The sequence below is a fragment of the Medicago truncatula genome, chromosome 8 (genome assembly GCF_003473485.1).
Source record: "Medicago truncatula cultivar Jemalong A17 chromosome 8, MtrunA17r5.0-ANR, whole genome shotgun sequence".
Classification (NCBI taxonomy): domain Eukaryota; kingdom Viridiplantae; phylum Streptophyta; class Magnoliopsida; order Fabales; family Fabaceae; genus Medicago; species Medicago truncatula.
Genome location: NC_053049.1, coordinates 38,576,016 through 38,591,346, shown reverse-complemented (window position 1 = coordinate 38,591,346; position 15,331 = coordinate 38,576,016). Strand labels below are relative to the sequence as shown.

Here is a 15,331-nt window from a genome sequence, read left to right as displayed (position 1 = left end):
AAATGCAGATTTTGACCCCTAAAATTTTTAAATTACAATTTTACCCTTCAAATTTTTCAAAATTTATATATTGCCCTTAAAAAATTCTGGAATTTGCATATTAACCCCTATTTTTCAATTTTGAAAGTTGACCAAAAACATTTGTATCTTAAAAATAATAACAATGAAATTATTTATCATTTTATCCATACAAAAACATTTAAAAATGAAGACGATTCAAATGAATCATTTGACTCGCTTAAAATTTTCTAATTACTTTAGTCAAACACACATTTTAGTAAAAGAATTTTACATAATTCACCAATTATGGACAACATGTGAAAATTTACATCTTAAAGTACATCAAACTCATAGTGTTGCAACTCATATTTTAATTGAGTAAGTGCGTCATTGAGATTTAAGAATGCACTTGTATAATATGAAAGGGTGAAAGTGCAAATGTTAAAGGAGGAGTTTGTGATAAAAACTATGAGGAGTGAATCGTTGGTAGTGTCTAAGGAACATAAATTAAAACCATGAAAACTATACTCATCTTTATATTTTGAATTCACAGTTTTTAAAATTAAAATTTTAAATTGAATGAAATAAAATCAAAGTCTTAACTATCATTTGTGAATAGAGAAATTCTAAGATAGACACAAACACAATCCAAATCATTTAGGCACATAAACAACAATACACATTAATCAATGTTTTCAATAATAATAATAATAAATTGATTTTTTTCTCTTTTTACATATTTCTATTTGTACGTGTGTCTAAACCAATAATATTTATGGTTGTGACCACACAAGAATTGCTCTTGTGAATATGGTTCAAAAGGTACATCCACTAGACAATTTTCATTGGATTGTATCCAAAACTCCCATAGCTTCGACATTCTTTGCATCGCCTGGAGAAGCGACCACCTTAGCCACCACCATAACGAGCCTCTATCCACAAACATAATCATAATATACGAGGGTGATTGGGTTGATGGAAATAGGACAGGGATTTTAAAGTGGGCACATGGTGATGTTTTTGATGGTTGTTGGTCTAATGGACTTACACATGGATATGGAGTTTATAGATTTTCAAATGGGAATGTCTACATTGGTGAATTTCAGAACAATCGTCGTCATGGAAAAGGAAAGTACACATGGTCAAATGGAACAATATACGAGGATGAATGGGTCGATGAAAAAAGATCAGGAAATAGACTGATTATATGGCCATCAGGAACAATGCATGAGGGTGAATTCTTTGGGAGTTGCGATCATGGTCATGACATTCGTACAAAATCGAATGGGGACATCTACATTGGTAGATTCAAGAATAAACTTTTCCTTGATAACAAAAAGTCCACATGGTCAAACAGAACAATATATGAAGGCGATTGGGTTGATGGAAAAATGACAGGGAAAGGACTAATGATATGGTGGCCATCAAGAACAAAGTATGAGGGTGAATTCTTTGATAGTTGCATTCAAGGCCGCAACACCTTAACAAAATCGACTAGTTGCGTTTATACAGGTGGATGGAGGATGGATGTTCGTCATAGAATCGGGCAAATATTGTATTTTAGTTCAGGTATATATGATGGTTTATGGAAGTTATAATTGGAAGAGTGGAAGTATCTACAATGAAAATTGGAAAAAAAAGGGAAAATATATGGAAGAGGGATTATGATGTGGGCTAATGGTGATATTTTCGATGGTGGCTGGTCAAATGGAGTTAGACATGGATTTGAAGTTTATATATTTGCAACTGGAAAAGTTTATGTTGGGACATGGAGTGAGGGCCGAAAGGACGAAAAAGAAACATTCTATTATCCTTATAGTAGTGAGGAGCCATCTCTACTAAAGAAGTCGTGTACTTTTCTTAATTGTAAGGTTTCAAAATCAAGAGTTAATCTTAGTCAGAAAAATCACAACTATCTCACAGGACATTTGATGAAGGTCAATTTAAGGCATTTGGTATGAGTTGATTGTTAGATTAATTATTTAATTAATCAATTATGGATTGACAATAATCAATTATTATAAATTAATGATATAATATAAATTATGGTCTATTGTGTAATTGAGCTATTCTTTCTAAATGGACCGTGATGGATTAGACCATTTAGCTAAGCTCAATGAGAGGTCCTTGCCCTCAGCCGTTTAGCTATTAAACGTCATATCGCATCAGACGGTTAAACAATTCTGAACATTCATTCTGGTGCTAAACGGAATGAAGGTAGACATCCCTCTCATCCTTCATCAAACCTAATTTTAAAGATGCACAATCTCTTGTTCCTTCTTTGTTGCATGATATGCTATAATTTGTATCTAATGATCCATGTCAAAATCCTAAAACTTTTATCAGTATGGTTCACGAAAGGGAATATAAGCAAGGAGTTGTAATTACGGAGAAAATTATAAAGTATTCAGAAAAATCTCATAATAATAAGAACAAAAGGCAAATCAATTTAGTGTGAAGCAAGTAAAGAAGAGCTCATACATATGGAACATTTTTTTAGACCGTGAAAGCTAATATGAAGCTTAATTTGTAACATTTCGTCGGGTAAATTATTTGATCTTTCATTAAGAACGTGCAATTTTCTTTTTCTCAGATAAATATTTATGTACCTTAGTTGTTGAGATCAATGATGCACAAGGCATGTTCAATGAATGATTTTTAGCCTGCTTGTAGGCAAAGAGACACGCAAATTAACTCGTTGTGGAGGTATAAGATTGTACCGTTGAATGATAACATAAAAATTGATCGATATTACCTATGTCAATAAGACGTATATAGGCTTTGATTGTGAGAAGAGAATGGTGTCCCCTACTTTCCTTTTTCCAAAGGAAAAAAATAGAGAGATACCTTTTTATTATACATCTCTTATGTATACCCCATGTGTTATAGAAATGAAGAAGTGACTTTTTAAATAAGTTGCAGAAATGAACTTTACAACAACTTACATGGAAGTTAGGCAAGAGGGGTTCACCCATCGATTCCCACATGGGACACTTTTTCTTTTATTTTATTATTTATTGTGTAAATCACCCGCACCAGATTCCTTTTATTTATTTTATTTTGTTGAAGTTCTTTTATTTATTTTTTGTTTGTTTGCATATTTACAATATTATTTTTTACGTTTTTTTTTTTTTTAGATTTTGGTTACGTTCTTTTATTTTTTGTTTACTTACATATTTACAATATAGAGATAAAATATCAATGGTAGGTAGTTTGACAGTGTTCTAAAAAAAGGGTAGTTTGACAGTATATTTTTATGATAAATATAATATATAGAGATAATATAATATGATAAATAATATTTTTATAAAAATAAAAAAGTCCTAAGAGTGGAAAAACAAATGACTCACTATTGATCAAATGAATTGGTTAAAATACTTTTTTTTTAACAAATGGTTAAAATACTTTTAAGATTATAATTTTGTGTATTTAGATTTATTTATGAATGTTGTTCTTATTTAGTATTAATTTAATTATATGTACTCAAATAAATCATTAGTTTGATCTTAAGAAAATGGACATTATTTTATTTATGATAATTTATAGTAAAATCGCAGCTCTTTTATAAATATTTATCAAACAGTTTTTAACTTAAAAGTATTAATAAAATTGAAAAAACAACAAATAGCAAACAACTTTAACTTTCACTTTTAAGTTCTAATTTTTAACTTTATTCTTAAAGTAACTTTTAGACCTCGGAAAAGTAGGGTCAAACGCACCCAAACACAAGAAAAAGAAAAGACATGATGAATTAACTCAATCTCAAAATTGGAGCTCTTGATAAATTTGTTATAAAAAAACAACAAATTCCTTTCGAAAATCAGAATGTTGATAATGACAATGTTGGGTACGGACAATTATTTAAAAGTTGGATGGGTGTTGAATCGATATGAGATCTTTAAAAATGTTTGAGCCGGTTGAAATCGGATGACTAAAATAAAATAAAATAAAATTGTATTGGTTGAATATAGTTTCGGTTCAATATATGGTTCGCTTCGATTTCGTGGAATTGAGAAAGAAATGTGGTTGAATCAATCAACTAATTAGCTGGTCAGTTTCTAATTCAATTGACGTATTTTTTTCTTCCGGATCAAGTATCCTCTGTGCGCAACTGCATAGACAAATTTCTTGAGTGAGGTAGGATCACAATGAATGACAAAGTTTTTCCTCAAATGATTTAACATCGCTACATTCATAAGGTTAAGTTTATATATTCAAGTATTTTTATTTAAGAAAAAGATATTTGATTACGGACAAGGCAAATATTTGATTTAATTATTTGTAATTAAATTAAATTGTTTAAATATATATATAAAAAAGATTTTAGTTCATTAAAACAATTTTTTTATAAAAGAATATTTACTTTTAGAGTTTAGTTTAATATATATCGTTCGAAAAAGTACCCTTATCTTTAATTTCTTATTTATTAGTTATGATTTTGTGTTTTCAATTTGGAGGTGAAAGCCTAATCCACAAAAAGGGGTTTAGGAGTTTGGAAAGGGGTTATCTTGATTCTTGGGTTTAATGCAAAGTAATATAGGTCCTCTTTGGATTAGTTTATTTTAGAGCTTATGCAAAATAATTTATGCAAATAAATATGTCTTTATGTTATTTATAAGTTTGTTAATGTAGTTTATGAAAACACAATTTTTTCACTAATGAAAACTTATAAATTAACATAAAAACTTATTTATTTATATAAGCTCTTTTTCGTAAGCTCAATCCAAACGGGGTCATACTACTTCTTATAAACCTAGTATTTAAGTTAACTCTCACTCTCTTCTCTGAATGTATCACTGTTAGTTAGAATCATCAACGAAACCCTAAGACGTGTTCTTGATTTCAAAACCCTTTTTCTCTGCAAATTAAGCTTCAGATAATAGAAAGATACACGTGGATTGAATTCTTGAGCTCTTATCTTATAAAGATTTGAAGGGTTTCATATTTCTTAGGCTTGATGTAAGGAGTTAGTTCAATCCTCCTACAAGTTTTGAGTTTGTTTAATTTTGTTCCAGCTTTCTGAACTGATTTTGATTCTATTCAATTTCAATGAGTCAAACAATGCAAGTCATGGAGGATGATGGAAGGTAATATTCAAACAATGATTGTTCTCTTTTATTTTGCATTTGCGTTTTGATTACGTATACATTTATTATGATTCTGATTCCATCGTTTCTTGTAAAGTGCAGTTTTAAAGAGAAGTCCTTTTCAAATGGGGTTTACATTGGTAAATTCAGGGGTGAAATTCCTCATGGCATCGGAAAGTACACATGGACAAATGGAACAATATACGAGGGTGACTGGGTTGATGGAAAAATGACAGGGAAAGGGGTTTATAGATTTGCAAATGGGGATGTCTACATTGGTAATTGGAAAAATGATAAAATGGATGGAAGAGGGATTATGAATTGGGTTAATGGTGATGTTTTCAATGGATGTTGGTCAAATGGACATAGACATGGATATGGAGTTTATAGATTTTCAAATGGGAATGTCTACGCAGGAAATTTTAAAAATGATAAAATGGACGGAAGAGGGATTATGAATTGGTCAAATGGAACAATGTACGAGGGCGATTGGGTTGATGGACAAATGATAGGGAATGGATTGATGATACCAGGCTTTCTATGTGCATTTTTGAAGACTATCAGACCCATTATTATCTGAAGCTTAATTTTCAATCATGTAAGTTATTTGATCTTTAATAGTATTATGGAAAACTGGTATATTATTATCACCTTTCTATCCACTGTTCTATACTTAATTCTTTTATAATCACGGCCCTGTCTAGAAAATTATTTGACTAATAGATCAGATGGCTTCAAGTCTTTATGAAAATGGCTTCAGACTGTTCGATAAGTTCCATGAAGTTTTAGTTTATTAGTCTATAACATAAGAAATAATTTATTATGTAAGTTATGCGTTTAACGTTGTAAACTGAAAATTAGAAATACTGATAGAAACATTTTAGTATGGGTAGAGAATGTAAACAGGTTAAGGTACATGAATTCCACAGAAAATACAGGTGACAGAGTTCTTATCCAAAGGGTTTCAGTTTTTCCAATTATTAAGGGAAAAATTGGAAAACTTTGGTGGAGTGTTTTAGGGGCCTCATTATTAACATTTGATAGCTAGCTTTTAATGGAGGCTTCCCCAAGTGCTTGGATACTTACCAGAACAATGTGATGTGATATTCTGTTGAAAACATGTAAACATTTTCTTATATATAAAAGCTCGTTATTACCCTCTTAAAACACGCACTCATAGCAATTGTGTGTTTATGGCATTAATTCTCATGTTCATGAGTGTTTAAATTTTCCTATGCAGAGATCATGACTACAACAAAGGGTGATCTCATAGTGTACAGATGTACATAGTATTACTGATGAACATGATGATTAGGGGATGAGCAGTTGCTATAGGAGTTTAGGAGATGAAGATGGCACTCAGCTTTTTTCTATGTCTTTGTCTGTTCTTTTTGCATCAAGTTGAACTCTGTTATGTAGTTTCAGCTATTTGGATTATATTTATTATTCACTAGCACTAATTCTCATACTTTCTCAAAACATCTTAGCTTCTTGAGTATTATTAGTTGAGACTTTAAAACATTGTCATTCCTATATTATGACAAGTTTTCTCTTCTAACTCTCAATTTCTTTCATAGCCTGATTACTTGAGGTTCCCTCTAGTTATCTGGTTGTGTAATTGTTGCTTTTTAATGCTTGCTGTCATTCATTATTGAGTGGTTGGTATTCTTGTTGCAATTTGTGTAGCTTCATTACATGGTTAAATCATTGAACACCTTGATGATTCAACGCTCATTGGTTCCGTTTTCTTCTCTCATCCATAAAACATAATGTGTTACGAGATTTTATTTCCAAGGTGTTGGTTTACATCTCATTCATAAAACATAATGTGTTAAGAGATTTTATTTCCAGGTGTTGGTTTACATGATTGATTTATTAAACACTTGATTCTAACTTTATTAAACACTTGATGCTAACTTGCACCAAACTTTAATAAATTGTTCTTGAGTTTAAATAAGTGAATAGAATGCAATATGCAAATCTATTTTTGAAATATCATTACAAGCTAAGTTTGTTGTACTACAATAAACTCACAAGTCCATTTATTCAACAATCCACGAACTCTAATTTGGGTTACATCCATTCCCTGTTATAAGAAAAACTATATATATACCGGCGTTGCGCCGCGGTGAAATAAATTTGAAATAGTTTTGCAAATATTGAAAGAGTCCGGCACAAACCTTTTGTTGGATATTGAATTTTAGAGTGTAAATGGATCGATTATTCAAGAAATCTTCATGTAACGTTTTGTGTGGAAACGAACACTAGACAATTACATTGATATGCCAACATCGATGATAATTTGAAAAAAAGAATTGACTAATATAATAATATGTTTCGATGTCATGTTAGTGTTCGACACCAATATATGGACATCAGACATGACTTCAATCAAGAGGTCATATGACTAACTTCTCTGCAACATAAAATGTACCAAAATGAAGGGCATTTTTGCAACTAATTCTGAGGCCGAAGATTGAATAATGGATCATTTTAGCAATTACAACAACTTGGAATATCCTTCCTTCCAAAAAAAAATGGTAGGTCCTAACATAATGGAAGTTGAGGTTTTTGTATGGTATAGAATTGAAAGTTGAACGCTTGAGTCCATCTATCCTTGGAAGTTGTGGAAGATCCTAACTTCTCTAATGAAGTCTCTTCTTTATTAATGAAGTTTCATTGTTCATTGGGGTAGAAATATCTGAAAGAATAGGATCTGTGGATATGTTCTTTGACTGCAAAACTTCCAAGCCATCAAGTAATGAGAGTATTAGACGGTGAACTGGATTTGTAGTGTAGCAGAACACTGATGGACAAAAGATATCAAGTAAATCATTGAATACCTTCACCTTTTGAGCAATGATGTCAACATTAACATTAACAACACTGGATTCATGAGAATTTTGGCTCAGTTAAGAGAAACGCCCACGTCAAAAACATTACGAGTTATGAACTCCTAAGGCTTATTTATCAAATAAATAATCCATTACTCATTAGAGCTCCCGGTATGCTAGATTGGACGATCATAATATCTTCCTCATCCATCATACAGCGTGGTACGACATATTGTATTAATGGTACTCATGAATGAAAGCTAAGAAGAGACTTTCTCGTAAATGTGTCATATTCTTCCGCCATGATAATACTACAGTCGATGTCCAACCCGTAAATGGATGTGCTCCTTTTTCCTTGCTGTTAATCTGACAATACAGGTCCCACAAAAATGATATTTCTGCAAAGACGGAAAATACTTGGTGATATAGAGTTGAGTGACATTGACCTAGCAAAATGCCACAATGCTTGTGTTTCTCTCTCTTTCACAAGCATTGTGATATTATGATTGGCCAATGTCACCCAACTTTATGTCACCCAAGTGCTACCCGAGAAAGACAACCTTTTAAAATCTACCTAAAGCTTTAAACAAGACTCCAGTACCAAACAAACTCAAATAATAATACCTAATTAAATTGCTCCTCAATTCTTTGTACATGGCTTAAAAAATGTGTCATTTTGTTTATTTTCTATTTAATGGTAAATGTTAGTAAGTAGTTATTTTACACGTTAATTGATTTCTCAAAACATTGCAAGTAATGAAAGTAGCATAAAAAAATAAATGATTGCTTTACAGCATCCCTAATATATTTTAAGATATTTTCAGTATCACCAAACTAATGCTATCCATGCTTCAGTTCTGAGACGAAATTTGTAAATATACGCACTTCATATAAATTGTTAACTGTTTCCATAAATGTAGAACTTTCTGATTGTCAAAGCTGTTTGAAAATAATAATTCTCATAAGCCATAACTAGGGAAAATCTATATTATATAAATGTGAGACTTATTTTAAGTCGTTATATGGAAATGATTTGCTATTCTTTTGGTGTTGACATGTGTCACTATTTATCAATGATTTTATAATGGAAAATGCTAAAAGCCACGACAAAAAATTTTGTTGAAATTGCACGAACCATTTTTCCTTATAATTAATCTTGTTAGAGAGTATTTCTTTGGCATTTGGCACTTGATCTTATAATGAGTTAAGTTTAAAACATGAATTTGGAGCATCTTTATGTGTTATGATTCTTTTTAGGCTTAATTACACTTTTGGTCCTCGTGTTTTGGCCTACTCACGAAACTGGTCCTGCTCTTTTAAAACATAACAAAATGGTCCTTCAATTATCATTTTTGTTGCATTTTTCGTCCTACCTCCTATTTTCAAACTTAAGAAACGCAGAGAAATGATAGTTTTGTTATAATATAGGATAATTTTTTTATTTTTTTTTTAAACGGCAAATATTATTAAGCTGACACTCTCGTAAGACGCAATAGGATAATCTTTATTTAATTTTTTGTTGTCGTTATTTTACAATTATACTCCCTCCGGTCTCAAATGGAAGCAACTTTTTACTTTTGAGGTTCATTTAATAAATGATGTATGTGGTTTATATTATGGACCACATTCATAATTTATTGAATGAACATAAAAGTGTAAAGTTACTTACATTTGAGACCGAAGGGAGTATATATCAATTTTGAATTTCTCCAAGAATCGTTTTATACCGTGATTTTCCTCAAGTAATGTTTTTTTTTTTAATTTGTTTGATTCTTTTAATGTTCCTGAATTTGTTTCCTTCTACTTTGTCATTGTTTCGAATTCTTCTTTTTATGCTCTTATTTTTTTTCTTCAACTTATTTGTTGTTGTATTTTTATGTTACCATTTATTTTGTTTAGAATTTGACTTTGTTTTCTTTATTATTCTGTTTAAATTTATGGATGGTTCATACATGTGAATTGAATTGATAATTAAAAAACATGCACACAAAAAAATTATACTGAGAAAATGAATAGATAACACATTCTTGTCGAGTTCATGTGATAGCCCGCAGGGAAAAGGAGATAACATTAAGACAAACATTGAGATCCCAAAAAGAATTGGTCATTCTTAGAATAGAATCTAGATTAATTTTTTATTAGAATGAGTCACTTTTATTCAGAAGTCCTAGTTCAACTGGCAAAATGCCGAAATTGTTAGGCCGGATGCCATGATCGGGGTTTGAATCCCGGTACCTCCACTTGTGTGTGTGAGTTTATAATGGCTTTGCCATTTCGTCTATCTACCAAAAAAAAAAGAATGAGTCACTTTTATATGTCTCTTATACTAAGAAGGGATGTGTAGTTTTTTGTTATTATTTATTTTTATCAGACCGGAAAATGAAACGAAAGAATATTATATGGATGAAATTAGTTAATATGCAACTTAATTCTCTTTCTCATGTTTTTTATTAGAATTAGTTCGTAACAAAGTTTTTCATTTTCTCTATATTTTTATTCGTAGTTGAATGACAAATAAACATCACGCATACACTATTAAGTATCAAATTACAACATGGCTTAGTTGAAATGACAAATAAATGTCACACACATACACCATCAAATGGCAAAACCCAAGTTCCAACCCCAAACCAACGACCCCATGTTATATTTTCCTAAAAATTCTATATTCCTTTATTCCCTGCTAACTTTAGGGTTTGTTATGATTTTTCATTCTATAGTTGGCAGAGAAAACTATGGAATACTGGACGGTAATTAATAGCAATAATCTTGATTGCCATTTTAAAAGTAAATGTCACATCATCATCATGTACGTTTAATGTACGTTGTAGTGTAGTATAAATGGTAATCAATAGCTAAATGGAGAACTAACAATTATACTACACATGTGCCCCTAGACCAATTTTAACAACATGATGCATGCGTGGACGTCATATTTGTAATTATTTTGTTTTAAAAAATATTTATTTTTTTAACTAAAAAATATTTTATTTTTTAATAATTAAAAAAATAAAAAAATAACACACGTGGCGTTCACGTCAGCTTTGACTTGGTCAAAATTGACATGGGGTCAAAACTGCAAAATAAAAAAACAATACTTTTTATTTAGTTAGGGGTCAAAATCGCAACTTCTGAAAACATAGGGAGCCTAAACTACTATTAAACCAAACTGCAAATGGCGATGTCTATAATGGAAATTGGAAAAAAAGGAAAAGAGATGGAAATGGGATTATGAATTGGGCTAATGGCGATGTTTTTAATGGTTGTTGGTCAAATGGACTTAGACATGGTTCTGGAGTTTATAGATTTGCAAATGGGGATGTGTACTTCGGAAACTTCAAGAGTAACCTTTTCCATGGACACGGAAAGTTCACATGGTGGAATGGAACAATATACGAGGGCGATTGGGTGGATGGAGAAAGGACAGGGAACAAATTCATGATACCAAGCCTTGTATGGAGATTTCTTAAGAGAATCAAATCTATTATTATCTGAAGCTTAATTTTCAACATAGCATCATGTAAGTTATTTCATCTTTAATTGTTTTATAAAAAAGTGATATAGTATCCAATATGGTTACTATTATTATTATCACCTTTCGTTCAACTGTTCTATACCTCATTATTTTTTAGTGTATTCATGTTTACTTGCTTCCTTGCTTCCCAAGTCAAACTAATATAAGAAATAATTTATTTCGTAAGTACGTGTTTAATGTTGTAAATGGAAAATTGGAAGTACTGACAAAATCATTTCAGTATGGGATTAAGGTACATGAACTCCACAAGACAAAGTTATAGATAAATTAATAATGAACCTGCGATTTGTGATAATAACCTGTTATTTATAAGTTATAGACACTTATCAAAATGATGTGATATTCTGTTGAAAACATGTAGAGATTTTCCATGTATTTGTTGAAATCTGCAGTGAGGACAGTAAAGTTGTAATCTGGAAACCTAAAAATTAGTTTATTAGGCTGCTGAAGTTTTGATGGTTTGAGCATATGGTTGATAGGACCAAAACTTGCCCAAAGTTGATGGTAAGATTACCAACTATTAGCTTCGAAAAGTAAAATTTGTTAACTTTCACACATTTATCTATACATCTATGACTGAGATAAATAGTCTCAAGAAGTTTTAGTCTGGCGTATCAGCTGTTCACCAATGTTTTGTTTTTCCTATGCAGAGATCATGACGATGAGAAAGATGAAGATGCACAGTCAGGTGTTTAGTTTAGCAGTCAGTTGTGTTTGGAGTCTGCTTTTTTATATTTCTTTACATCAAGTGGAACTTTGTCATGCAGATTCAATTTTTGGATTTCACTAGCACTACTAATTCTCAAAACATCTTAACCTGTTCCAGTTTATTTTGTTTATCTTATTACTCACTAGCACTTATTCACGTTTGCCAGTGAATTAAAACTTCAAAATATTCATCATGATTCATATATTAAGAGAAGTCTTCTAAATAAATATGGATGGGTTGGTATTGAAATTACATCAACAATAAAAATCATCTGGTTGTGGAAAATCTTGAATTTGTACAAAGAGATTGGAACTTTTTTTCTTCTCATTCTTTCGCTATGTTTCCTAAATTGCCTCCTAAGGTTAGAAAGATTGTATATGAATATGAGAAGTGTAGGAAAAAGAAAAGAATTAGGAGTTAACTCAATCTCAAATAGGAGATCTTGATCAACTTGTTATAAATCAACCACAAATTAATTGTTGATAATGTTGATCTTGGGTATGAACAATGCTTTAAAAGTTGGAAGGATGATTGAACCAATAAATTTTTTGGATTAAGGTTTATCCGTTAAAACTGGATGACTAATATAATAATAAAAATAGTGTATTTAAATTTTTGAGAAATTAAAGAAAAATTATGGTTCAACCGATTGTTCATAGTTCAACTGGTTTATTTATATATATTCATGTAGTATATGTTAAAAAAATAAAATAAAATTGGAACCATCAAAAAGAATTTTGCCCCTCAAAAAATAAAAAGATGTTTGATTAGAGAAAAAAAAAAGTTTGATTTAATTATTTGTAATTAAATAACTTTAATAGGAAATTAAGATTTAAGTCAACTAAAATAAGCTTTAAAAAAAAGTCAATTAAAATAAGCTTTCAAAAAAAGTCAATTAAAATAAGTTTTTATAAAAGAATATTTACTCTTTTTTATCAGGAGGAAAACAATAAAAAAAAAAAAAAAAAAGACTAAGCAATTCGGTGCCTAAAAACTCTAGAGGAGTCGGCGAACAAGATAGAATCTAGTTGTGGAGGAGGAGAGATCCATATCTTCAAAGTGTCAATGTTGCCAGCCCCATATTTAGCCATCCAATCGGCACATTCATTGCCTTCCCTCAAGGTGTGGGAAAAAGAAACCAACCAAGGAAGAGCATAGAGTTTTCTAATGAGCGAAATAATAGTGGCATGAGGATGAAATTCATTCTGATGGGCATCAACAATCAAATCTAAAGCCGCTTGAAAATCAGATTCCAAAGTAATGGATCGATAACCAAGGTCCCAAGCTAGTTGAAGACCTCGTAAAATTCCCGAGAGTTCAGCAAACAAATTAGACGCTTTACCACAATAACCAGAAAAACCTTGAATCTAACCCCCTAGTGATTTCTTAAAATGTTGTCGAAACATGCATTGTCTAGGTTACCAAAAGAGGAATCATACGTTAACTTTTATATAATCATCTTCGGGGGGATACTAACGAACCTGGCGATGAATAGGATGTTTGTCTGCGTGACCAAAAACTTGAATCATGGAAGAGTGACAAGAGAAAATACTATTAACTGAAGCCCAAGTATCTTTCTTAACCTACTAAAAAATCTCTTCGTTTCTATTTCTCCATATCTCGCAACAAGTGACTATGAAAAGAGGTCATGTGTTAAGCATAGCATGATGTTTGAACCAAATATGATAATCAAACATAAGGTGGTTGTTTGGAAAGAAGGGAAGAAAATAAACCCAGATAGACATTGCTATAAGACAGTCACGAAGAGTATGTATGTCATCTTCAACAATGAAACCACACATATGACACATCGTGTCAGTGGTAATGTCTCGAGCCTCTGAGAGCATTTGTAGGAAGACTACCATGCATCATCAACGAACAAAAGTGCTTAAGATTTTCTGAAACTCGTAGACGCCAAATCCACTTCCAATAGGTATTGGACATGTTATGTTGATTGGAAAAGCGTTCCAGCCATATATAACCTTGTCCAGCCGAGTAGATACCATTAGGGGAACTACTCAAAATAAGCTTATCATTTGTATCTATATCAAGTATTACATTACGAATCCGATCTTGATACAATAGAGGAAGTTGAGTATATAAGATGTTGAAGTTCCGCACCCCATTTTCAACAATATCACAAAGGTGAAGATTGGTATCACTGATATGGACAAATGGAACAACATTACGAAGAAAGGTATCATCAATCCATTTGCCATACCATAAAGAAACCCGACCCTTGCCAATCATACAAGAGAGCCCCGGTCCAAGAGTTTCTACACCTTTTGCTATAGCACGCCAAATACAAGAATCATCTTGTTTGAACTGTGTGTGAAGGATACGAGTATCACTAAAGTATTTATCAGTCAACATTTGGACCCAAAGCTTTTGTGGTTGATGCAGAATGTCCCAAATATGCTTGTCTAGTAGAGAGATATTAGTGTTTGGCAGTATGAATACCTAAACCCCCATGAGTTTTTGGTTTAGTTAAAGTCTTCCAATTAACCCACTATAAAGATTTCCTTCCCTAAATAAAGGAACGAACAACATCATCAATACTATCACAAATACCACTGGGCAGCCAAAGATTTTGCATAGTATACAAATACCATTGGAGATCTTTACTGGTTTCCAATCATTACAGATAACCTGATCTTGAATCATAAGGGACGACTTCTTCATGCATAAGACTAATAAGTAAGGAGATAGTGGGCCTCCTTGCCTTAAGCCCCTTTTAGGTTTAAAGCTATCAAGTTTTTCACCATTCTATTTTAGAGAAAGAGAAAAAGAGATAATGCAACACATAATAAGGTTAATAATAAGAGGGGGGAATCCAAACTCTTAAAGATTTAGCCGCAAGAAATCCCAATCCACTTTATCATATGCTTTTTCAAAATCAACTTAGAATAACAAAAGACCTTTTTTATTGTGCATATAATTAACAATTTCTTGTGCAAAAAAGAATATGTACTCTAATTAGTAATAATGTGATTATTTTGTGAATAAATAGTGAGATTTTTTTTTACAGCAAATAGTGTCAATTTTTTATTTCCTAAAGTATTAAGCCTAAATTGTTGTCAATGTAAATAGAAGGGTTTAGAGAGAGTGGTTAAAAACTTAAAAGGGTAATCGGAGGAGGAAAGGAGATTGGAAAAACCTAGCATCA

The 15,331-nt window shown here is 31.4% G+C and overlaps 2 protein-coding genes across 1 annotated transcript; one reads left to right on the top strand and one right to left on the bottom strand.

Annotated features, from left to right (window-relative positions):
• The window catches only part of LOC25501732 (mannosyl-oligosaccharide glucosidase GCS1), a 40,049-nt gene that overhangs the window by 11,002 nt on the left and 13,716 nt on the right, over positions 1–15,331 (bottom strand).
• Positions 4,752–6,652, top strand: LOC25501730 (phosphatidylinositol 4-phosphate 5-kinase 8). The gene is made up of 3 exons (XM_013591099.3): positions 4,752–5,087; positions 5,190–5,685; positions 6,328–6,652. Exons 1-2 carry the CDS (start codon positions 5,050–5,052, stop codon positions 5,665–5,667), a joined length of 516 nt encoding a protein of 171 aa, XP_013446553.1. The 5' UTR covers positions 4,752–5,049; the 3' UTR covers positions 5,668–5,685; positions 6,328–6,652.